Here is a 25,058-nt window from a genome sequence, read left to right as displayed (position 1 = left end):
GCTCCCCGTCATTTTATGATAAAATAACTGATGGGAAAGGATCAAGCATGTCATATATCAGGGTTATTGAGAAAACATGGTCAGGGAAGGTCCCTCTTTGGAGGTGGCCTTGAGAGGCACAGGAGCCTGTGGATGACCCAGGGGAACTATTTGTTGAGTGGATGGTATCACTTTAAATAACTTACTCAGCACCATCTTACCCACTATTCTGAGTAAACAAATTCCTAATTGGACCAGTTGAAATAATTGATGTGAATTTGCTTGAGAAAGAAAATGTGAATCATTGCCATTACTGTACCTTGTATTCTTGTCCAAGCATGTGACAGCTAAGCCAGAACAAACGCTGCTCATTTATTCCACAAGATCATTTGGCTAGCAACTGTGGAATCCTTTGTTTTCTCAGAAATGACTAGCTAAAAGTTTGGTAAACGTTTTCCCAACTCTTTAAAGTCTGCATTTTGTGTTCGTTGGGACTTCTGTTTTGGGAGGGGAACATCAGTTTGCTCAAGTTACTCTTCCCACCTGTGATTCTGTTGTGAAGAATCTGTGTGTGCCAATTCTCAGTATGTGTGGACCACTTACAGGCAAGGTTGGGACATAGGGTGGCAGGTGGGAACCAGACATTTAATTGTCATCAACTTCATTACAGATGTCTATTTAATCAGTGCTGTTAAGCACCAGGTCATGGAAAACTCAGGAACTCCTTTTTTTTTTTTTTTTTTTTTTTTTTTTTTTTTTTTTTTTTTGAGAGAGTTTCGCATTGTTGCCAGGCTGGACGGCAGTAGCTTGATTTCCTCTCATTGCAACCTCTGCCTTCCAGGTTCAAGCGATTCTCCTGGGACTACACACATGCATCACCACACCCAGCTAATTTTTGTATTTTTAGTAAAAACAGGGTTTCACCATGTTGGCCAGGCTGGTCTGGAACTCCTGACCTCAGGTGATCTACTCGCCTCAGCCTCCGAAAGTGTTGAGATTATAGGCATGAACCACCACGCCCGGCCCGCATTTTGGAACTCTTAACTTTTTCCACCACCTTGGAAAGATGTTCTTCCCCTTGTGAACTGGGGCACTTAAGAATCTTGCAGATTTGAAGAAATAGAGATGGCTCAATACAGCTGTAACTTAGCCCTCAGGGTGCTGGCAGAGTTGTTCGCACAGTCACATGATTCTCTTAAACTAGGGGCACCAGCCCTGTGTCCTGGGTGAGCAAAGCTTCACACTAAGCATGGTGTGTATGCTTGGAACATCTGTTTTACCTGGATATTTAAGAAGGGAATATTCTTTTTGTTAGTCTCTAATTACATTAACATGCTCCCCTTTAAACAAAAATTACAGCTAAAACATCTTTGGCCACCCTCCCCCACACATCTGGCCCTCCCCAAAGCTAATTATTCTTACTAGTTTGTTGTATATCTTTCCAGACATTTTTGTATTCATGTGCATATGTATGTACTCATAGAAATATTACGGATAATATTGTCTTGGTTTGTTTCGCTTTTTTTAAAAAAATACTATACATAGCATTTTGTAACTTGTTTCTTCCACTTAGCAAGGAATCATAAAGATTTAACCATGTTAGCATATGTAGATTTGTTCTCTTTTAAGAAATTGAAATAAAATATACATAACAGGCCGGGCACAGTAGCTCACTCCTGTAATCCCAGCACTTTGGGAGGCTGAGGCAGGCAGATCATCTGAGGTCAGGAGTTCGAGACTAACCTGGCCAACAAATACAAAATTAGCCAAATACAAAAATTAGCAGGGCGTGGTAGTGGATGCCTGTAATCCCAGCTACACGGGAGGCTGAGGCAGGAGACTATCTTGAACCCCGGGGGGTGGAGGCTGCAGTGAGCAGAGATTGTGCCATTGCATACCAGTCTGGGTGACGAGCAAAGCTCTGTCTCAAAAATAAAATAAATAAAATAAGATAAAAAAAAAAAACATCTTAACAATTTTAAGCGTGCAGTTCAGTAGTGTTAGGTACACTCACATTGTTGGGCAACAGATCTCAAGGACCCCAAACTAAAACTGCCTACCCATTAAACAGTAACTCCCACTTTCACCCTCCTGACCACAGGCCACCACCATTCTACTCTGTGTCTCTAGGAACTTGACTACTATGAGTACCTCATATAAGTGGAATCATGCTGCGTTTGTCCTTTTGTGACTGCCTTATTTCATTCAGCATGGTAATGTCTTCAAGGTTCATCTATGTTGTAGCATATATCAGAATTTCCATCCTTTTCAAGGCTGACTTTATTTATTTATTTATTTATTTATTTATTTATTTATTTATTTATTTATTTTTGAGATAGCATTTCGCTCTCATTGCCCAGGCTGGAGTGAAGTGGCAAAATGTAGGCTCACTGCAACCTCTGCCTGCCAGGTTCAAGCAATTCTCCTGCCTCAGCCTCCCAAGTAGCTGGGATTACAGGCACCCACCACCATGCCTGGCTAATTTTTTGTATTTTTAGTAGAGACACAGTTTCACCACATTGGCTAGGCTGGTCTTGAATACCAGACCTCAGATGATCTGCCCGCCTCAGCCTCCCAAAGTGCTGGGATTACAGGCGTAAGCCACCACGCTTGGCCCAATTTTTATTTTTTTAACTTTTTTTTTTTTTTTTTGAGACGGATCTTGCTCTGTCACCCAGGCTGGAGTGCAGTGGCACCATTTTGGCTCACTGCAACCTCTACCTCCCAGGTTCAGGCAATTCTCCTGCCTCAGCCTCCCCAGTAGCTGGGACCACAGGCATACGTAACCACACACAGCTAATTTTTGTATTTTTAGTAGAGACAGAGTTTCACCATGTTGGCCAGGTTGGTCTTGAATTCCTGGCCTCAGGTGATCCTCCTGCCTCAGCCTCCCAAAGTACTGGGATTACAAGTGTGAGCCACCACACCCAGCCCCAATTTTTCATTATTACAAATGATATTGCTGCATTCTATTTGTTAAAAATAAAACATTGGCTGGGCACAGTGACTCATGCCTGTAATCCCAGCACTTTGGGAGGCTGAGGCGGATGGATCACCTGCAGTCAGGAGTTTGAGACCAGCCTGGCCAACGTGGTGAAACCCTGTCTCTACTAAAAATACAAAAATTAGCCGAGCTTGGTGGCGGGCACCTGTAATCCCAGCTACTCAGGAGGTTGAGGCAGGAGAATTGCTTGAACTGGGGAGGTGGAGATTGCAGTGAGCTGAGACCACACCATTGCACTCCAGCCTGAGCAACAGAGCAATACTCCGTCTCAAAAAATAAAATAAAATAAAATATTATCAGGTCAGACCACATATCAATGAAATGGCTCACTTGGAGCAGGCCTCTGCAAGATATCCCCACATCGGAAACATTCTCTTGCTGTTTTTAGAGATTCTCCTTGAGAGAAAAGTCTGAAAAGCACCAGCCAAATATTTACCCATAACTCCAGTTCCTAAAAGTAGGCAAACCATAGACAAGTACAATTTTTAAGGAAATTGAAAAGCCTCAATAATTTTGCAGAATTTTTGGAGGTTGATGATATTTATTTTATAGTCATTTGCTTTAGATGACAGACATTGGGAAAGTGTGAAAAGGCTTTCCGTAGACTGTAAAGGCTTTTGACCCTTCATATGTATATATTTGGAGAAAATTAAATAGCACCTTGGGAGATGTTGTTTAATGGGTATAGAGTTTCATTTTTTCAAGATGAAAAGAGTTCTCTGCCGGGCTGGTGGCTTACTCCTGTAATCCCAGCATTTTGATTGAGGCGGCCTGATCGCTCAAGTTCAGGAGTTCGAGACCAGCCTGGCCAACATGGTGAAACCCTGTCTCTTCTAAAAATACAAAAAAAAGTAGCTGGACGGGGTGGCAGGTGCCTGTAATCCCAGCTACTTGGGAGGCTGAGGCAGGAGAATCGCTTAAACCCAAGAGGCGGAGGTTGCAGTGAGCCGAGATGGTGCCACTGCACTCCAGCCTGGGCAACAGAGTTAGACTTTGTCTTAAAAGAAACAAGAAAAGAAAAGAAGAGTTCTGATTGGCTTCACAATAGTATGAATATATACTACTGAACTGTTCACTTAAAATGGTTAAGATGGTAGATTTTATGTTATGTATATTTTACAATTTGAAAAATTGAGTATAGTTGCAAGTTTAATAGCAAAAGAAAAAAATAGATTGGGCGCGGTGGCTCACCCTGTAATTCCAGCACTTTGGGAGGCCGAGGCAGGTGGATCACCTGAGGTCAGGAGTTCGAGACCAGCTTGGCCAACATGGTGAAATCCCTACTAAATCTCTACTAAAAATACAAAAATTAGCCGGTCATGGTGGCGGGCACCTGTAATCCCAGCTACTTGGGAGGTTGAGGCAGGAGGATTGCTTGAACCGGGGAGGTGGAGGTTGCAGTGAGCCGAGATCACACCACTGCACTCCAGTCTGGGCGACAGAGCCAGACTCCATCTTAGAAAATAATAATAATAATAATAATAATAATAATAATAAAATGAAATTAACAAAAGCAAAAAGTAGCACATTTTAAATACATATTTAATTAACTATGCAATACTGATTTCATTGTTACACTTAAAATAAAATTGGACAGATCATAGCCAAGAAATAGCATCTTCTTTTCTCCTTAGGTGTGTTTTCCTTGAATGTTTGTTTTGAAGGTAGGCTGTCCATCTTTGCTGTTGAGAGACCCACATCGGTCATTATTACACTATACCTGTTTCACATCAGTTCCTGTTCTTGCTCAGGTTGGCTGCAACCCTAATGAAGATGTGGCTATCTTTGCTGTTGACTCATTAAGGCAACTCTCCATGAAGTTTCTTGAGAAGGGTGAATTAGCCAACTTCCGTTTCCAGAAAGATTTTCTGAGGCCCTTTGAGCATATAATGAAGAAAAACAGGTATGTGTTTTGCTCTGGAAGACGCTTGGTCAGATTCCCCGTTGGGGCTCCCAGAAGCCCTCCTAACACTAACCACATGATTTTTTTCCTCCCTTGTCAGTGGAAACAAATAGAATGAATAGACTGTGATTCACATTGATTTTCCTTAAATAAATCTCACTAAAATCTATGTGTAGCCTTTCCTAGGAGGACAGATGTCACCCTGCAACTTGTAGAAATATGTCATGAACCAGCTGGGCACAGTGGCTCACGCCTGTAATCCCAACACTTTAGGAGGCCGAGGCGGGTGGATCACGAGGTCAGGAAATCGAGACCATCCTGGCTAACACGGTGAAACCCCGTCTCTACTGAAAATACAAAAAATTAGCCGGGCATGGTGGCAGGCGCCTGTAGTCCCAGCTACTCGGGAGGCTGAGGCAGGAGAATGGCGTGAGCTCAGGAGGCAGAGCTTGCGGTGAGCCAAGATCGAGCCACTGCACTCCAGCCTGGGCGAAAGAGTGAGACTCCGTCTCAAAAAAAAAAAAAAAGAAATATGTCACGAACCCCTTTTGGGGCTGGTGCTGAGGGAGATTAAAGAAAGAGCCACTGCAGAAGCATCCTCAAACCAGGATAAGAATTATGTGACCCAGCACTTCTCCCGCAGGGAGGTCATAAAAGAGGTCAGGATACCGGGCCCTTGAAGCAGCCATACTGTTCATTTATTCACTTGGCCTGGACTTATTGAGACCTGCCATCTGCTAGGTACTATAAAGAAGACATTTTAAAATCCCTGTTTTTGGCCAGGCGTGGTGGCTCACGCCTGTAATCCCAGCACTTTGGGAGGCCGAGGCAGGTGGATCACCTGAGCAGGAGTTCGAGACCAGCCTGGCCAACATGGTGAAACCCCGTCTCTACTAAAACTACAAAAGTTAGCCGGGTGTGGTGGTGGGCGCCTGTAATCCCAGCTACTCAGGAGACTGAGGCAGGAGAATCGCTTGAACCCAGGAGGTGGAGGTTGCAGTGAGCCAAGATCACGCCATTGCACTCCAGCCTGGGCAACAAGAGTGAAATGTTGTCTCAAAAAAAATAAATAAAAATGAAATAAAATCAAATCCCTGTTTTCATTCAGCCTTAAATAGTTGCACCTGGGTGTGATGGGCATACAGGAGTTCATTACATATTACTCTACTTTTCTCTGTGTTTTAAACTTTCCATAATAAAATTTAAAAACAAATCTCTTTAATTCCAATAGAAAAACAAATAAATACCAGTGGTGGTAATGTGCTCTGAAGGACATTATATATATCAAGGTAAGGGGATAGGGATGGAAGCACTGTTTTATCCAGGGCAGCCATCTAACACGTGTTTGGTAAGGGCACCCTTAGGAAAAGGCCTGAAGGAAGTCAGGAATAAACTGAGAGTGGCCATATGCTGCCTTGGCATGAGAATTACGAATGGGGAAGAGCAAAAGCAAAAGGCCCGTAGCAGGTAGTGCTTGGCATAGGTAAGGAGGCCAGTGTGGCTTGAATGGAGAGAACAAGGCAGGTAGTAGAATGTGAAGTCCCTCCCAGTGGTAGCAGGGTGCCTAGCTCACATAGGAGCTGTCGGCCATTGTCAGCACTTTGGCTTGCTCTCTGTGAAAGATGGAAGCCGTTGGAGGTATTTTTTTTTTTTTTTTTTTTGACGGAGTCTCTCCTGACCTCATGATCTGCCCTCCTGGGCCTCCCAAAGTGCTGGGATTACAGGCACGAGCTACTGTGCGCGGCCTGCCATTGGAGGATTTTAAGCAGAGAAGTGAAATGATCTGACATATTTTAAAGGATCACCCTGCATTTATCCATGGAAAATGAGGAGCAGTAGGATGAGGTAGGAGGCCATTGTAGTTGTCCAGGTTTGGACCAAGGTGGGAGCAGTGGCAGTGATGGATTAGATTCTGTGCACATTTGGAAAGGGAATCTTACACCATGTGCTGATGAATTGGCCATGGAGCATAAAGGAAGAGATGTCAAGGATGACTTTTGGTCCTAATTCCTCTTGTCTGCTACTCCCTTAAAAAGTGTATTTCAGATCAGCGTGGATCTTTTTTTTTTTTTTTTTTTTTGAGACGGAGTTTTGCTCTTTTTGCCCAGACTGGAGTTCAATGGTGCGATCTCAGCTTACTGCAACCTTTGCCTCTTTGGTTCAAACAATTCTGCCTCAGCCTCCCAAGTAGCTGGGGTTACAGGCACGCACCACCATGTCCAGCTAATTTTGTATTTTTAGTAGCCATGGGGTTTCACCATGCTGGTCAGGCTGGTCTCAAACCCCTGACCTCAAGTGATCCACCTGCCTCGGCCTCCCAAAGTGCTGGGATTACAGGTGTGAGCCACCCCACCTGGTCTTTTTTTTTTTCTTTAAAGAAAATGGAAGCTCCCAAGCTGGATGCCAGAGCAGGCTGTTAGGGTAGTGAATAAAAGGGTACCAGAAAAGTTTCCTTGACGTGTCTCTCTTTCTCCTAGTGTCTGTATGTCTGCTTTATTGCTCATTTTAAGAGAACCAAAATTAAACCCAGAGTCTGGCATCACCCTTTACATTAGCAAATACGCAAAAGTATTTTCCTACCTTTAGGAACACCATTGAGAGTGCCTGAGGAGACTGAGTCCTCACATGGCCAAGCCACGTGTGCAAGCCTAATTGCACGGAAGCCCTCATCTGACTCCAGGCCTTCCCTGCCTGTCCTATTCCCATTTGAAAAGGGGCAGAGTGAGTTTAGAATCACATGTTTCCAGGCACTCTCAGATACTGTAGGTGGAACTGTAACTTACTGTAACATTTCCAAAAGTATTTTAGTGATAAGTGTCAAGAATCCTGATATTTTTATGCCCCTTTGACTCAGTAATTCCACACTTCTGTAATTCTCCAAAGCAGTTAATGTGAAATATAGTAAAGTATTATAAGTCACAGAAAATAGTTTTCTAGAAAAAAACAAACTATCTAAATAAACAAGTGTTAAAGTAAATGTTGGTACAGGCACAACATGGGATATTGTTTTGCTGTTAAAAATGTTCACAATGTTTGGCTGGGTGTGGTAGCTCACGCCTGTAATCCCAGCACTTTGGGAGGTCGAGGCAGGCGGATCACCTGAAGTCAGGAATTCGAGACCAGCCTGGCCAACATGCTGAAACCCCGTCTCTACTAAAAATACAAAAATTAGCCGGGCGTGGTGGTGCATGCCTGTAGTCCCAGCTACTCAGGAGGCTGAGGCAGGAGAATCACTTGAACCTGGGAGGTGGAGGTTGCAGTGAGCCAAGATCGCACCACTGCACTCCAGCCTGAACGACAAGAGAAACTCCATCTCAAAAAAAAAAAAAAAAAAGTTCACAATGTTTATAATGTGGTAAATGACTAATACTTTAGAGAAAAGGACAGGTTGTAGAATTGGACAGACAATATAATAGAGATAGTGAAACGTGTATCTCACCATATGAAATACCATATATCATGTAAAGGATTTTTTTTTTTTTTTGAGATGTCTTGCCCTGTCGCCCAGGCTGGAATACAGTGGTGCAATCTCGGCTCACTACAATCTCTGCCTCCCAGGTTCAAACTATTTTCCTCCCTCAGCCTCCCAAGTAGCTGGAATTACAGGCGTGCATCACTATGCCCAGCTAATTTTTGTATTTTTAGTAGAGACGGGGTTTCACCATGTTGGCCAGGCTGGTCCTGAACTCCTGACCTCAAGTGATCCACCTGCTTCGGCCTCCTGAAGTGCTGGGATTACAGGTGTGAACCACCATGCCCAGGCAAATTTTTTTTTATCATACTTTTTTCTGTATTTTCTAAAACTTTTACTATCATCATATCTTTCTTTTAACAATAAGGCAAAAAACATTATAATAAATATAGTTTCGTCAAAAAGTTGCTTTATTCTCCATGGGGAGACAACCATGAATTCATTTTTATTATATGTTGGAAGTTACTTATATTGTGTAGTCAGTCCTTTGTTATCTGCAGATGACATGTTTACTTTGTGAACTTTCAGCTAAATTTTAACTGTTTTGATTTTCTCCTTGCCTTCTCTAAATGGCCTTTCCTATTATTGGTTAGTGTGAGCCTGGAAGACAAACATGAATGTCATTCTAAGCCAGATAAAATTTGAAAGTCATGAGCCTGGGAGGCAGAGGTTGCAATGAGTCGAGGTCGCTCTACTGCATTCCAGCCTGGGCAACAGAGCAAGACCTTGTTTCAAAAAAAAAAAAAAACTGGAAGTCAAACCTGCAATCCCAAGGCCACTGTACTGACTTTTAAAGATAGTACTATTGAAGCAATAGGCTTATATAGCTTTCCTTCTTGCTATTTGTGAGATAATAAGGTTCCTCCATAATTGTATGTCTTAACAGGTTGAGAGACAATTGCAGCTGTTCCAGAAAATCAGCCATTTTCTCTATCTTCAAGTTTTACTTTATAATAATTTAGGTAAACATTGCACCTTAAATTATATATGTATACTCCAATCCACATATATGTGTTTATCACATAGGTATATTCCTACCCAAAAATCTAAGAAGATACACACAAGAATTTAGTAATGATTATCTCTAGGTGGCAGAATTATATTATTTGAAATGTTTTTGGCCAGAAAAACTGACCAGCAGTGACTTAAACCGCAAGGCTATTTATTGTTTTCATAACAAGAAAGAAGTCAGAGGCAAGCATTCAACTTTGGTTCCATGGCCTGGCTAGGGACTATTTGAGACCCAAGCTTTTTCCTTTTGTTCTTCCATTCAGAGGGTCAGCTTTTCAACCTTGAGTTCATTGTTTCGTGACTGCAGGATGGTGGTTGTAGCTCTATGCAGCATGCTAGATTTGGAATGGAAGTGAGAGGAAACGGGGCAGAGCCCAAATGTGGATTGCTGTGTGCTATAAGAAATGTTTAAGTGCTGCTTCTAAGGGATGAGCTGTGTTCATTTCTCTTCCCATTCTCCAAAGTACAGACGCCATCCCATTCTTTCCTCAGGTCTCCCACCATCCGGGACATGGCGATCCGCTGCATTGCCCAGATGGTGAACTCCCAGGCGGCCAACATCCGCTCAGGTTGGAAGAACATCTTTGCCGTGTTCCACCAGGCAGCCTCTGATCATGATGGGAACATTGTGGAGCTGGCCTTCCAGACCACTTGCCACATTGTCAGTAAGTGGCTCTGTTCCCTCCCTACTAATGTCCCACCTGCAAGTCTAGAAGGGTTCACTTGCTATTTTACTACCTACAGGGGCTTCCCTACCTTGGCTCTGCTGTGATGTAGTAATGTACCAGGCCGTGTTGTAAGCACTTGATGAGTATTAATCTTGATCTTAACTCTGTTTTGACTTTCTCCTTGCCTTCTCTAAATGGCCTTTCCTGTTATCAGTCAGTTTGGGTCCAGCAGATAAACGTGAATGTTATTTCAAGCCAGATGAAATTTGAAAGTCAAATCAATCCCACGGCCACTCTAATGACTATGAAAGAATTACAGTCAATTCTTATTATTGGTGGATTCTGTGTGCATACTCACTAAAATGTATATACATTAACAACTCCACAACCAGTACTCATGGTGTTTTTGTGGTCATTTGCCAACATGTGCATGCACAGAACAGCAAAAACTTGAGTCACCCAAGGTGCACGTTCCCAGTTGTAGTGGAAGAAGGTGGCACCCTGCCTTCTTGTTTGAGCTGTCATGACATAAACAAGTGTGCTTAATGTGGCCTATCGAGTGCCATGTTTTTTTTACATTTTTGTGCTTTTTGTTGGTGATTTCACTGTTTAAAATGCCCCCCAAGCATAGTGCTGAATGCTGGATAGTGTTCTACGTGCAGAAAGGCTGTGATGTGTCTTATGGAAAAAATATGTGTATTAGATGAGCTTCCTTCAGGCATGAGTTACAGTGCTATATTGGCTGTGAGTTCAGTGTTAATGAATCAACAATATCTATTAGATAAGGTGTCTTTTCATGTCTTGATCAGCTGATGAAAATGTTCTGACCAGAGACTTGCAGGAATCTAGCTCCTTATCTCCATATTTTCCGTAAGAGCCATGGTTCAGTATTCTTGAATTCAGTGTTTATGGCAACTTTATAGAATGTAACTATCAGGAATAATGAGAACAGACTATCTCATTATTTCCCCCATGTTACTAAAGAGGAAATTGAGGCACAGAAAAATAAATACAACAACTTGCCTGAGGACACACAGTTTGGATGTAGTGGAACCAAGACTTGCACTCGGGCAGTCCAGCCCAGAGTTAGTGCAGTGTCCCCCTCCTCTGGACTGACCAGGAGTCCTGGGTTCTGCCTGCGAGCATGTAACAAGATGTTTACTTCATCTCTATGGAAATTTTTAGGCATCGAGTCATCTTTGCACATAGTTGGCATTCAATAAATGAATGAATTGATATTTGGGCCTTTACATCATTGCTTGAGCTCAGGAAGACTGTCTAGCCCAAGCTGTACCCAATGCATTCATTCCTGAGTAATCTAGTAAGAAAAACTGTCTTCCAAAGATACTGACATGCTTTTCTTAGATTTTCACAGTTAATTATCTCTGATATATGTGTGTGTGTGTGTGTGTGCATGCACGTGCATTTTTTCATCCCCATTTCTAAATCCTGGTCTTATGAAAAATGTGCCTTGTGTTCCCCCAGCAACTATTTTCCAGCACCATTTTCCTGCAGCCATCGATTCCTTTCAGGATGCTGTGAAGTGCTTATCAGAGTTCGCCTGCAATGCCGCTTTCCCTGACACGAGCATGGAAGCGATTCGGCTCATCCGCTTCTGTGGCAAATACGTCTCTGAGAGGCCTCGGGTTCGTTTTTCCCCACCTTACTCAGATGGGCAGTGAAGGGAAAAGGTCATGGAGCAGAAATTCTTGCTCCTAACAAAGAGCTTTCCAGCTACTTTTAGAAATGTGTGTTTGCCCTAAATTAGGTGTTTATTTCAAAATGCTGCCATGACAGGGAGTTAGGCCTTTTCATTATTTGGTATATATGAAATTCTGTATTTTATTCATACTGAACCTATGGTATTCTACAAATTGTTTTTGTAGAAGTTAGTTGTATTTTAGCTTTTGTATTTTGGCAAAGCTCAAGAAGCTAGACCTTTCTATTTGAAAGAAAACAAACCTCCCTTTTAGGAAATGGCATTATGTCTTTGTAATGTGCCTGAGAAATCATATTTAAAAATCACCTTTTGTTTTCTCCTGAAAATGATGGGGGGTTTTTTTGATGTGTCTCATCTTTCTAAAGAGGCCTGTTTGGTTTAAATGACAGAGTCCCAAAACACTGAAATAGGGTGAAAACAAGTCCATCTAAACTATGATGTCCTGTGTAGATCTCTACTTTAGTTTCCTTTACAGAAAGAGCTATAAACCTGTAAGGTGATATGTCTCATCTCTTACAACAGCTCACTAAGATGTGATGATAATGAGAGCCAATGTTGATTGAGCACTTAGTACTTGTTGGGCACCATTCTAGGTATTTTCTGTATGTTGATTCATTTAGTCCCCATGTCAGACCTATGAGATGTAATTATATCCCATTGTACAGGAGAGTTAACTGAAGCACAGAGAGAAATTGCCTAACATTAGATAACCAGAGTTGCTAAAGAAATTTCAGTACCACTTCAAGAGTGGTTACAGAGCAGAGGGGTCAAAATCCCAGAAATAAGGCAGAGAGTAGGGCTATACATGCAGACTGTAGAAAGACTGCCAGGTCCAAGCTATATGACCTTGAGCAGCTTACTGAAGCTCTTGATGCCTCAGTTAGTTCATCCATAACCCAGGACCATTGTTTCTACCTGCCACTTGGAATCCTTGTGAGAATTGTTAATCCATGAAAAGAACTTTAACAGTGCCTGGCCCGTAGCAAGCACTCAGTCAGTAGTAGCTGCTGGTATTATTTTAAGTAATATGTATGACAGTAACATTCCAGAAAGACCTAAGATAATGAATCATCCTGGATATTTTGTCAATACCATTTGACTGTTAAGCTCTTCTTAGTATAACACCCCCCACCCCCAGGACTCTTGTGATCTGCCCCCTTTCAACTTGTTCTAAAACCTGCAGAGGTCCATAGGTTTGTACTGGGAAACTGCTCATATGCCCTTTGGGACAGATAATGTCTTTGTGTAGTCTGTTCCCACTGTGCCCTTGCTGAATGGAGATTTTTGGGAGAGAAAAATGTGTGGGGCTTTAATCTGCATATAGTTCCCTTTCAGTTCCTTCCTTTTGCATGCTTAGTTTACACCTGAGATGTGATTTTCATCATAGGTGCTACAAGAATACACAAGTGATGACATGAATGTAGCTCCTGGTGACAGAGTCTGGGTCCGAGGCTGGTTCCCCATCTTATTCGAACTCTCCTGCATCATTAATAGATGCAAGTTAGATGTACGAACAAGGTAACCATGTTCCCGTGCAGTGGCCCCTTACATCACTGAAATGAAGCTCAGTCACTTGCTCACCTGACCCCACTGTCTTCTCTGTTGTTCTCTTCTCCACCGTTCTCTCTTCTGTGCCTGACTTTGTTTCCTCCAGGGGACTCACGGTCATGTTTGAGATCATGAAGAGCTATGGCCACACCTTTGAAAAGCACTGGTGGCAGGACCTGTTCAGAATCGTGTTTCGGATTTTTGACAATATGAAACTCCCTGAGCAACAGTCAGAGGTAGGTGATAACTACAGCACTGCCCTAGGTATGATGGAGAGGAAAGCCTTTCTGGCCTGTATTTGCCTCTGGGGGCTGCATCATCGTCTACCCAGAGTTCTTAAATACTGAGCAACTTAAGGTTTTAAAAATGGAAACACCTTTCTGATACTCTCCTACCGTATCAGCTAGTCCTGAGTGACTCTCCCCATGTTCAGAGGAATGAGAGGAAATACATCTCTGTGGTCTGCTGCTTGGCCCTCAGGCATTGCACTTTCCAGTTCAGCAGGGCTCCTGACTGGTCATTGTAGTTGTTTCGTTCATATCAACCTCTGAGCAGTCAGAAAGTGGAATGTCTCTGGTCCCTTAAGGGTTTTTAATGAAGTTGCATTTGGAGATGATGTTGAATATTAAGCCTTTTTTTAAAAAGGATGTTTGATGCCTGTAGGTGTTTTTATTTGTCCCTTAGAGGTACAGGGATAGTGAAAGGGTATTCTAGGCTCAAGATTTTTAGATGGAAAAGTAATCTTTTTATTTCTTTGGGGAACACCATTCCTTTCCTCACCCCAACATAAAAGTGACATATGCTTAATATGGAATATTAGGCAAACACAAAAAATTCTTCCTTTTACCATCCAAAATTAGAGTTAATGTTTTTGCAAATTTTTCTCAGTCTTCTACATGGTTTAAATATGATTCAGAGGCCAGGCACAATGGCTCATGCCTGTAATCCCAGCATTTTGGGAAGGTGAGGTGGGAGGATTACTTGAGGCCAAGAGTTTGAGACCAGCCTAGGCAACATAGTGAGACCCTATCTCTTAAATAAATAAATAAATACGGTTGAGGTCATAGTATAGATAGAGTTTTCCAATCTTTTTAAATTTAAGTATGTTTTTCCTCATTATAAAACAAATAGAACTACAGAACACAGACAAAAACAAAGAAGAATTTAAACACTCACAGTTGCAGTTTTTCATAGGCAGCCACTATTAAGACCTTCAAGTGTTGCTTTCATCTGTGTGTCCACCCACACATGCATTTGTGATCCACTTTTTTCTTCTATGAAAATAGAATTCCAACACACGTATATAAACTACTTCTTAAACTTAATACATGAGTATTTTTCCTTAGCCATAACTTTTCTTCTAGAATGTTTTGTTTGTTCCTTTGTTTTGTTTCGTTTTTTTGAGACAGAGTCTTGCTCTGTTGCCCAGGCTGGAGTGCAGTGGTGCGATCTCGGCTTACTGCAACCTCTGTCTCCTGGGTTAAGCAATTCTCCTGCTTCAGCCTCCCAAGTAGCTGGAACTACAGGCTCATGCCACCATGCCCAGCTAATTTTTGTAATTTAAGTAGAGACAGGATCTCACCATGTTGGCCAGGCTGGTCTCAAACTCCTGACCTCAAGTGATCCACCCGCCTCAGCCTCCAAAGTGCAGGGATTACAGGTGTGAGCCACCACACCCAGCCTTTCTTCTACAATGTTGTTTTAATAATGGCTACAAAATAGTTCTAGTTGTGGATGTTCCACAGCTTACAAACATTTAGGTTGCTTCCAGTTTTTCCGGACAGCACTGAAATGAACATTTTTTGCAGCTACACTTGTACTTGTGGTGGTGTTTTCTTCTTTAAAGACAAGTGGCCCAACTACCAGGTTTGGGGCCTGCATATTACTAAGCCTTTTGATATGTACCACTAAGCTGACCTGCAAATATCTCTGTAACCATCTACACTTCTGTCAACAATGCATGAGAGTTCCTGTTTCTCCATATTCATTCCAGGTCTTCTCATTCTAATTTGTTTTAGTCATTGCTAATTTGATAAGCCAAATGTATCACATTGAAAAAGTTTCAAACTGCTAGTGAGGTGGCGTATTTTCTCTCATAGGATTGATCGTTCTTAAGAATTGCCTTTTATGAATTCTTCTTTTATGAATTACTCTTAGCTCATCTGCTGGATTATTCATCTTTCTCCTATTGATTTATGCATTTTTAAATATATAAATAATGTAGCATATGCTTACATGAGTTGCAGATGATTTGCCCACTTTATTATTTTTATTTCCTTTTCATTTTGGAAAATTTAGCTTTTAAGTAACCAAATCTATCCGTTTTTTATTTATTTTTTTATTCCACTTCTGGCTTCCACTTTTGGCATCATTACCATAATTTTATAAATATCCCTCTATATATCCTCTGTACATATGAATGCATTAACATTTTTAAGACGTATTCTTGATACATATCACCAAATTGCTTTCTACAACAGTTTTTGCCAGGAGTGTACAAGAGTGCGCATCTCACTGCAGGGAGAATAGCTTTTAAGTGTCATCTTTTTGTTTTCCCAGAAATCTGAGTGGATGACAACAACCTGCAATCACGCACTTTATGCTATTTGTGATGTTTTTACCCAGTTTTATGAAGCTTTGAATGAAGTTCTTCTTTCTGATGTATTTGCACAATTGCAGTGGTGTGTCAAACAAGGTACTCTTTAAGCCTCTAGGCTTCATTTTTCTTAAATAATCCTTAATGAGAGGTTAGTTTTTTCAATACTTAAAAGCGTGGATGTAGTGCCAAGGAGTACAATATACAATTTAGTTGGTGAAATGTATACGTTTTAATTACAATATAAAAACAGTCCCCCCCGCCCAAGTCAGTTCATAAAGCATTTCTTAAAGATGGGCTATAGTTATTTTTGCATTCTACAAGATGTACCTTCATGTATTATACTGTTCTTTTTACTTTTGTATATGTTTGAAATGTTCTCTAGTAAAATGTTTTTAAAATGTATTGTTTCAGTCAAGGTCAACAGCTTCATCAAGAGACATTTTTCATTTGAGTAGTTGTGTGTTTATTTTAGAGTTTGTCAGGAAAAATACCCAGCTAGCACATTAGACCTGGATTCCATAGATAATTTTGGCTTAGGGCAAGAAATTTAGTTACATTTTTGAAAAAGTGACTTAATTTTAAAATAAATGACAAAACATTTGATATTGTTCAGGTGGCAAAAATTGGAAATGTAGTGTATGAGTGACTAAATTTTTGAAAACCTGGTCTAATATTTTCTCTCTTCTATTACCATTTTTCATACATGAGCCACTTAAAGTAGCAAAATGTTGACCTTTCTTCTTTAGCAAATAAAACTATGATAAACAATTTTAACTCTTCAAAAAATTTTTAATAAAAATTTTAATACTGTCTGTAGCATGGCTTCATTAGTTAAAAGCCTAGAAACTCACCAGTTGCTGTCTCCAACTCACAGTGTACAGTATTTGAGACCTGGTTGGCATCAAAATAGCAGTAGAAGTTTAATGATAGATACTGCTTTATTTTACAGATAATGAACAGTTGGCACGATCAGGTACAAATTGCTTAGAAAACTTAGTAATATCTAATGGAGAGAAATTCAGTCCTGAAGTCTGGGATGAAACCTGCAACTGTATGTTGGATATTTTCAAAACAACCATCCCACATGTGTAAGTGTTCCTGCAGTTGTTCCTGTTTATCTCTGTGTTCAGTGGATGTCTTACAGCTCCTGATTGCCTTTCACATTGATTATTTTTTTTCTCTATTTTTTTCTTAAGTTTGCTGACATGGAGACCTGTAGGAATGGAGGAAGATTCATCAGAAAAGCATTTGGTAGGATTTGGGGTTTTTCTTTGGTTGTCTTTTCTTTCTTCTATCTTAGTAAAAGATCAGTAAGCCTGTATAATTTGTACTTTTTTTTATGGGAAGTGAGTAAAATTATAAGATCTAAAAATAAAATATGTTCATAATATATTTTTTAGAAAGTCCAGAAAAGCATTAAGCAAATAAGTAATCTCGCCAAGTAAAAAGCACAGTTTACATTTCTAGCTGCCGCTTTGTGTGACCGTGCATGCCTAGGAAAGCCAGCCATATTTGAAATGAGGGATCAGTTAGCATATAACAACATGTGAGCATTTTTCCATATTTTAAACGATTCTTTGATAGCAGCCTTTTCAGTGGCTGCATGGTATTATAATTTCTTTTTTTTTTTTTTTTTTTGAGACGGAGTCTCGCTCTGTCGCCCAGGCTGGAGTGCAGTGGCGCAATCTCGGCTCACTGCAAGCTCCGCCTCCCGGGTTCACGCCATTCTCCTGCCTCAGCCTCTCCGAGTAGCTGGGACTACAGGCGCCCGCCACCACGCCCGGCTAATTTTTTATATTTTTAGTAGAGACGGGGTTTCACCGTGGTCTCGATCTCCTGACCTCGTGATCCGCCCGCCTCGGCCTCCCAAAGTGCTGGGATTACAAGCGTGAGCCACCGCGCCCGGCCTATAATTTCTTTACTTCTCCCTTATCGGACTCTCAGGCTAGTTCTAGGCTTTCAACATTGTAAATAGTGTTTTGGTGTAACTGTGCTTGTTTGTTGCCCTCCTAAATTAATAGTGCTTTCCTCTTCACCAAAGAAGTGGTAGTTCTTACTTTTTGTATGAGTCCACATAAAGAAGTTCTAATTCAAATCTCACTTTTAAATACTTTGGTTTACAGAGAGGAGTTGAATTAACTTTTATTCCTAAGTGACTCTAAGACCATTAGATTTTAAAAAGCATTTGGGATACAGCAACTGTCTTCTGCTGTTAAATTTTTTTATTTTTTATTTTATTTTATTTTTCTCAAGACAGAGTCTCACTCTGTCCCCAGGCTGGAGTGCAGCAGTGCGATCTCGGCTCACTGCAACCTCCACCTCCTGGGTTCAAGCGATTCTCATGCCTCAGCCTCCCGCCAAGTAGCTGGGATTACAAGTGCCCGCCACCACGCCCAGCTAATTTTTGTATTTTTAGCAGAGATGGGGTTTAGCCATGTTTACCAGGCTGGTCTTGAACTCCTGAACTCAGGTGATCCACCTTCCTCTGCCTCCCAAAGTGCTGGGATTACAGGCATGAGCCACCGTGCCTGGCCTGCTGTCAACTTTTTAAAAAACTAGTTACTGCACTAGTAATTTATCTTTGAACTTGATTGCATAAAAAATTTGTCACACTTATTGTTAAATCCTAATATGTAGAGAAATGTCCTCTGGGTTGGAATAGGAAAATAGGAAATTTTAATGGGAGGAGAAGTAATTTAAATTCTTAATCTCTCCATTGCAGCCTGTGAGGCATGCTACATTAAGCATGTAGTATCATTTTATTTTGAGCTAAGCAAGGCACTTAAATACAGGCTGGACCAGCCGTGTTAAAACAGGCACATCTCTGCCCAAATTATCATGAAGAAAAGTGAGCATTGTGTTTCCCTCTGGTTTACATTTAGGATGTGGATCTGGACCGCCAGTCTTTAAGCAGCATAGATAAAAATCCCTCTGAGAGAGGACAGAGCCAGCTCTCTAACCCAACAGATGACAGCTGGAAGGGTAGACCATACGCAAGTAAGGCCACTTTTTAATTTGTTTTAAATAAGTAACATGTTTATGTGATTCATATATTCAGAAGGCACAAAAGGGTAAACATGATAAGCCTTCTTCTGCCCTGTGCCTCAGTCTGCCAGTTCTCTGTAGCAGCCAAGGTTACTTGTTTCTCTGTACCTTTCCAGAGTCATTTTATCCATATGCAGGCAAGTACATGCACATATACATTCACATACATACATATATAGTACATATGAATTTTCTCCTTTTACCAGTTATGGAATAGTATGCCTTATTCTTTTTTCAGTTAATATATTTTAGAGATCATTCAAAATCAGTACATAAGGAGCTTTCACATTGTTTTATACCATTGTCTATTATTCCAGTTTGTAGACATGCTTTTATTGCTTAATTGAGTTGCTCTTAACAGACATTTATATTATTTATAATCTTGTGCTGTTAGGAGCAATACTGCATTGAATAACCCAATGCATATGTCATTTGTGAATTTATGTAATAAATTCCTAAAAATGTACTGGAGTCAGTGGATAAGTGAATTTACCATTTTTAAATTTTTCCACATTGCTATCTATTAAATTTGTAGCTGTTTACATGATCTTTTTAGATGAAGTACAACTTTGGACTAATTTTAACTTGGAATTTTCAAATTATGAGTCAAATTGAATAGTTTCTTATATGTTAAAGCACCACTTCTGTTTTCTTCTCTATGAACTCCATAATCTTTGCTCATTTTTTGTTGATTGTTGGCCCCTTTTTTATTGGTTTGGAGGAGCTCTTATGTACTAGAAATCCTTTTTCTGATATGAGTTTCAAATTATTTTTGTCAAATTGTCTCTTAATGTTGCTTATGATGTGTTTTACTATCATTTAAAAAAATAAGTTTAACAGCTGTCATGTACCAGGCCCTGTACTGTGTGTTTCATGTGTATTGTTTCATATAATTCTCATACTAGCCTTTGAAGAGGTACTGTCTTGTATTTGAGGGAACTGGGGCTTAGATAGATGATAGAACTTGACAACATGTAGTAGAGTGGGGATTCAGACACATTTTTGGCAGCCTGAGGAATGGGAACTTGTGAAGGTTGTTCTGGTGCTTTGAAAGTTGTGTGCCCCATTGTTTGCCTTTACAGCAGTCCCACCCTGTCCTCAACATGCTAGGCTATAGCTGTTAACATTGAAGTTAACTTCTGAAGCAGCACATTTGACAAAACAGTGTGCGGTCACCATTTTCTTTAGAAGGAATAAAAGTAGTCACCCTTGAAATTCATTAAAGAGGTACCGTGTTGGGACTGGCGTGCTGTCTCTCACTAACTGCTGCAGCCAGGTTCTCTCCAATGCCCACTGATAGAATGATACCTTTTTCTTTTTCTCTTTTTTTAGAGACAGGGTCATACTCTGTCTCCCAAGCTGGAGTACACTGGTGCAATCATAGCTCATTGCAGCCTTGAACTCCTGGGCTCAAGCAATCCTCCTGCCTCAGTCTCCTGAGTAGCTGGGACTATAGGCATGTGCCACCACATTCGGCTAATTATTTTATTTTTTGTAAAGATGAGCTCTCACTTTGTTGCCCAGGCTGGTCTTGAATTCTTGGACTCAAGCCATCCTCCTGCCTTGGCCTCCCAAAGTGTTGGGATTACATGCATGAGCCACCATGCCCAGCCTCTTTTTCTTCACGAGCTCCAGATAAAGTAGTTAGTTTCTGTGTGGAGGCCAAGTGTACATTTCTTTCAATAGGAGAAGCACTCTCAGTACAGCGAGAGTCTACACTCTGAGAAGTACCTAGGACTCAAGCCACCTCCCATTCCCCCAGGGAACAGTGCCTTTGCTGCTCCCAGTCTCCCAGCTCAGCCATAAGCTCAGGCAGACAAAATCTTTGCACTATTATTATCGTTTCCTTCTTTTTATTTTTGGTCCAGAATGCTTTAATTGACTTGGCATAAGTTGAATGTCCATCTTCTGGAATGCCACTGTATTTAAAAAAAAAAATTAAAACAGTCTACATGGAGAATTGTTACATGTTTTTATAATTTCATAACTGGCGAGGTACAGTGGCTCACACCTGTAATCCCAGCACTTTGGGAGACCAAGACCAATGGATTGCTTGAGCCCAGGAGTTTGAGACCAGCCTGGACAACGTGGCGAGACCCCATCTCTAAGAAGAAAAAAAAAAATTTTTTTTTAATGAAAAAAATGAAAAAATAACTTCACAGCCATTTTCAAAAACTTAAAGACAGCTCAACCTCCTTGTTTTCTATCACTGAAATATTTAATGTTTTCAACATTCTGATTTTATAAAATAAGTTGGGAAAGGAATCTCTACTGTTACTGTAGTCAAACTAGTGAACACTTATGATGTATTTGACATGGGCCACCCTTGGGCCCTCAGGGATTGAGAACACAAAGAGGATATAGTTAGTCTACTCAGTAAGCAGAAACCACACTGCTAATTTGAACAGGGAAAATTCAATATAAAGAATTGTTGGGGCCGGGCACGGTGGCTCACGCCTGTAATCTTAACACTTTGGGAGGCTGAGGCGGGCAGATCACGAGTTCAGGAGTTCAAGACCAGCCCGGCCAACATAGTGAAACCCCATCTCTACTAAAACTACAAAAAAAATTAGCTGGGCGTGGTGGCGGGTGCCTGTAGTCCCAGCTACTTGGGAGGAGGCAGGAGAATCACTTGAACCTGGAGGTGGAGGTTGCAGTAAGCAAAGATCACGCCACTGCACTCCAGCCTGGGCGACACAGCGAGACTCTGTCTCAAAAAAAAAAAAAAAAAAAAAAAAGAATTGTTGGCTGGGCACAGTGGCTCATGCCTGTAATCCCAGCACTTTGGGAGGCTGAGGCGGGCGGATCACCTGAGGTCAGGAGTTTGAGACCAGCCTGGCTAAGATGGCGAAACCCTGTCTCTACTAAAATTACAAAAAACTAGCTGACACGGTGGCACATACCTATAATCCCAGCTACCAGCTACTTGGGAGGCTGAGGCAGGAGAATCACTTGAACCCGGGAGGCAAAGGTTGCAGTGAGCTGAGATCATGCCACTGCACTCTAGTCAGGGTGAGAGCGAGACTCCGTCTCAAAAAAAAAAAAAAAAAACAAATGTTAACTAGTCAAAGGTTGTTAACCACTAAAAGGAATAAAAGACCACTCTTAAGGGATACAGAAGTAGAAAATACAGAAAGCAGCAAAACTGAGCTGCTTGGCCAGGCAAGCAATGGCTCACACCTGTAATCCTAGCACTTTGGGAGGCCGAGGCAGGCAGATCGCTTGATGTTGTGCACAGGAGTTCAAGACCAGCCTGGGCAACATGAGGAAATCCCATCTCTATTTAAAAAAACAAACAAACAAAAAACCATAAGCTTCTGGCCTCTTCAGAGAGGCTGGCTACTGCAGGAACCTGAAACGTCCTCTGGTTAGGGCACAGTCCAGTGGTGGTCTTCAGGAGTAGCCCACTGGGTGGCAGAGAAACTTGCTGGAGGACACAGAACCTGCATAGCTGATTCCCTCACTTTCTTCAGGTCTTTGCTCAAATATCACATTTTTATAGAGACTTTTCCCGGCTAGTTTGCTTAAATGTGCAATCCTACCCTGACACTTTCTATCCCTGTCTCTACCTATCATCAATATTTGACATACAATATCTTATTCTTTTTTTTTTTTTTTTTTGAGACGGAGTCTCGCTCTGTCGCCCAGGCTGGAGTGCAGTGGCGCAATCTCGGCTCACTGCAAGCTCCGCCTCCCGGGTTCACGCCATTCTCCTGCCTCAGCCTCTCTGAGTAGCTGGGACTACAGGCGCCCGCCACCACGCCCGGCTAATTTTTTTGTATTTTTAGTAGAGACAGGGTTTCACCGTGGTCTCGATTTCCTGACCTCGTGATCCGCCCGCCTCGGCCTCCCAAAGTGCTGGGATTACAAGCGTGAGCCACCGCGCCCGGCCACAATATCTTATTCTTAAAATATTTCATTTATTGTCTGTCAACACCATGGGAGCAGAGATTTTTTTTTTTGTCCAGTTTATTCATTGCTGTGCCACAACATCAAGAATTGTGCCTTGACTGGGTGTGGTGGCTCATGCTGTAATCCCAGCACTTTGGGAGGCTGAAGTGGGAGCATCACTTGAAACCAGGAGTTGAAGACTAGCCTGGACAACATAGTGAGACCCCATCTCTTAAAAAAATAAATCATGCCTTGCACATAGTAGGAGCTCAGTGGATCTTTCTTCAGTATTGGCTGAATCATTATTAGGGTTAATCTTTATCATCTAACATAGATCAGAAACTGTTTGCCAGCCTCCTCATCAAGTGTGTGGTCCAGTTGGAATTGATACAGACCATTGACAACATTGTGTTCTACCCTGCGACGAGCAAAAAGGAGGATGCAGAGCACATGGTTGCCGCCCAGGTAAGAACAGGAGGCCTCGGGAAGAGCATCTCTGTCCATAGGGAGGTTGCTTTGATGTAGTGGTGTGCGGAAGCCAGCTCATACTGGCTTTCCAGAGCCTGTCATGCTCATCTCTTTCCAACCTCACATTCAGTAATGGTATATTGATGCTTAAAATTGGCCTTGATGGGAGTTATTTACATCAGGAAAAAACAGCAAACACTAACCATCAGGGCTTCATTTTTTTTATGTATATACCCCAGAGAGTGAGTTTATGACCATACCACTGCTCAGATGCCACCCCACTAGTGTTAGTTATCACAGGAACTATTCCCCACAATTGATATAGAGTTTAATCACAAATAAGTGAGGAGGAAAAGATATATATAAAGATCCCAGTTTTTCCTTCAAGAATTTTGCTTTTTTTGTTTTGTATATGCAACTTTCTACATATGGAATTTTCTTTTTTTTTTTTTTCGTGAGACAAAGTCTCACTCTGTCACCCAGGCTGGAGTGCAGTGGTGCAATCATAGAATCACAGGTCACTGGGGTTTCAACCTCCCAGGCTCAGGTGATTCCCCCGTCTCAGCCTCTTAAGTAGCTGGGACTAAAGGCACATGCCGCTATGCCCAGTTAATTTTTTACATTTTTTGTAGAGATGGGGTTTTGCCATGTTGCCCAGCCTGGTCTCAAACTCTTGGACTCAAGCAATCTGCCCACCTCAGCCTCCCAAAGTGTTGGGATTGAAGGTGTGTACCACCATGCCCGGCCTACATATCAGATTCTTGAAAACATAGAGAATTGAGTGTCCAAAAGTTGGACAGCAATCCTACACCATGGGTTACAAATGTCAGTGCGTCAGGGGCTAGCAGATCCTGTGAGAGTGAGTGAGTGAGGCAGGCTGGGTAAGGACTGCGGTAAACCAGAAATCTCTAGCCCAGTCAAAGTGGCTGCCACCTCTCAGCTTTAGCGCCCAGTTACCATCCAAGTGGATTAAGTTGTGACAGTTTCTAGTGTTTCGAGAGTAGCCAAAATCAAGATTTTTTTTCATAGAGGAAGTCATGTTTTAAATACTAGCAAAAGTAATGTAAATTTTATTACTGCTGGAAAAAATACAGCTGTGAGCCAGAGGCTGTCTTTTTTGATTTTTAAATTTTAGTCAGCTTGTTCAATAAAGTTTCTTAGTGTTTCATACATGTTTCAAGAATGCATTCCTGGGCTGGGCGTGGTGGCTCACACCTGTAATCCCAGCACTTTGGGAGGCCGAGGCAGGCGGATCACGAGGTCGAGTCTGAGATCAGTCTGACCAACATGGTGAAACCCCGTCTCTACTAAAAATACAAAAATTAGCCGGGCATGGTGGCGGGCACATGTAATCCCAGCTACTCAGGAGGCTGAGGCAGGAGAATGACTTGAACCCGAGAGGCAGAGGTTGCAGTGAGCCAAGATTGCACCACTGCACTCCAGCCTGGGCGACAGAAACTCAAAAAAAAAAATAATTCATTCCTGTAATGAAATAATTGGAGACACACACACTCCTGCTTATGCAGTGGAGGCAGCACTGATGAAACTGAAACTTTGGCCAGCCAAGCCTGCCATCATGGAACAGCTCAGTGTGTTCCTTCACCAGCCAGTGAACAGAGTCTAAATGGAAATGTTTCAGGGTGTTGGGGAATAAGTGTGTCTTATAGAGAGGTATGACTTTGGGAGAGTCATGACTGCCATTGTCTGCAATCACAATGCCCAGAGCATTCCATCTTCTTCATTAGCTCTT

General features: G+C 41.7%; 1 protein-coding gene across 3 annotated transcripts in view; it reads left to right on the top strand.

Moving 5' to 3' along the window:
• The window catches only part of ARFGEF2 (ADP ribosylation factor guanine nucleotide exchange factor 2), a 116,706-nt gene that overhangs the window by 79,930 nt on the left and 11,718 nt on the right, over window positions 1–25,058 (top strand). For all 3 annotated transcript variants that reach the window (XM_055265516.2, XM_055265515.2, XM_063633308.1), the window contains 10 exons: window positions 4,735–4,886; window positions 9,862–10,034; window positions 11,523–11,683; window positions 13,145–13,275; window positions 13,412–13,541; window positions 15,865–16,000; window positions 16,854–16,992; window positions 17,101–17,155; window positions 18,787–18,901; window positions 23,175–23,305. In XM_055265516.2, coding sequence (XP_055121491.1) covers window positions 4,735–4,886; window positions 9,862–10,034; window positions 11,523–11,683; window positions 13,145–13,275; window positions 13,412–13,541; window positions 15,865–16,000; window positions 16,854–16,992; window positions 17,101–17,155; window positions 18,787–18,901; window positions 23,175–23,305 — 1,323 coding nt within the window. The remainder of the gene's footprint in view (window positions 1–4,734; window positions 4,887–9,861; window positions 10,035–11,522; window positions 11,684–13,144; window positions 13,276–13,411; window positions 13,542–15,864; window positions 16,001–16,853; window positions 16,993–17,100; window positions 17,156–18,786; window positions 18,902–23,174; window positions 23,306–25,058) is intronic.

This window comes from Symphalangus syndactylus, chromosome 24 (assembly GCF_028878055.3).
Source record: "Symphalangus syndactylus isolate Jambi chromosome 24, NHGRI_mSymSyn1-v2.1_pri, whole genome shotgun sequence".
Lineage (NCBI taxonomy): Eukaryota > Metazoa > Chordata > Mammalia > Primates > Hylobatidae > Symphalangus > Symphalangus syndactylus.
Note: the sequence above shows the minus strand (reverse complement) of the source record. Positions and strands in the feature narration are given on the sequence as shown.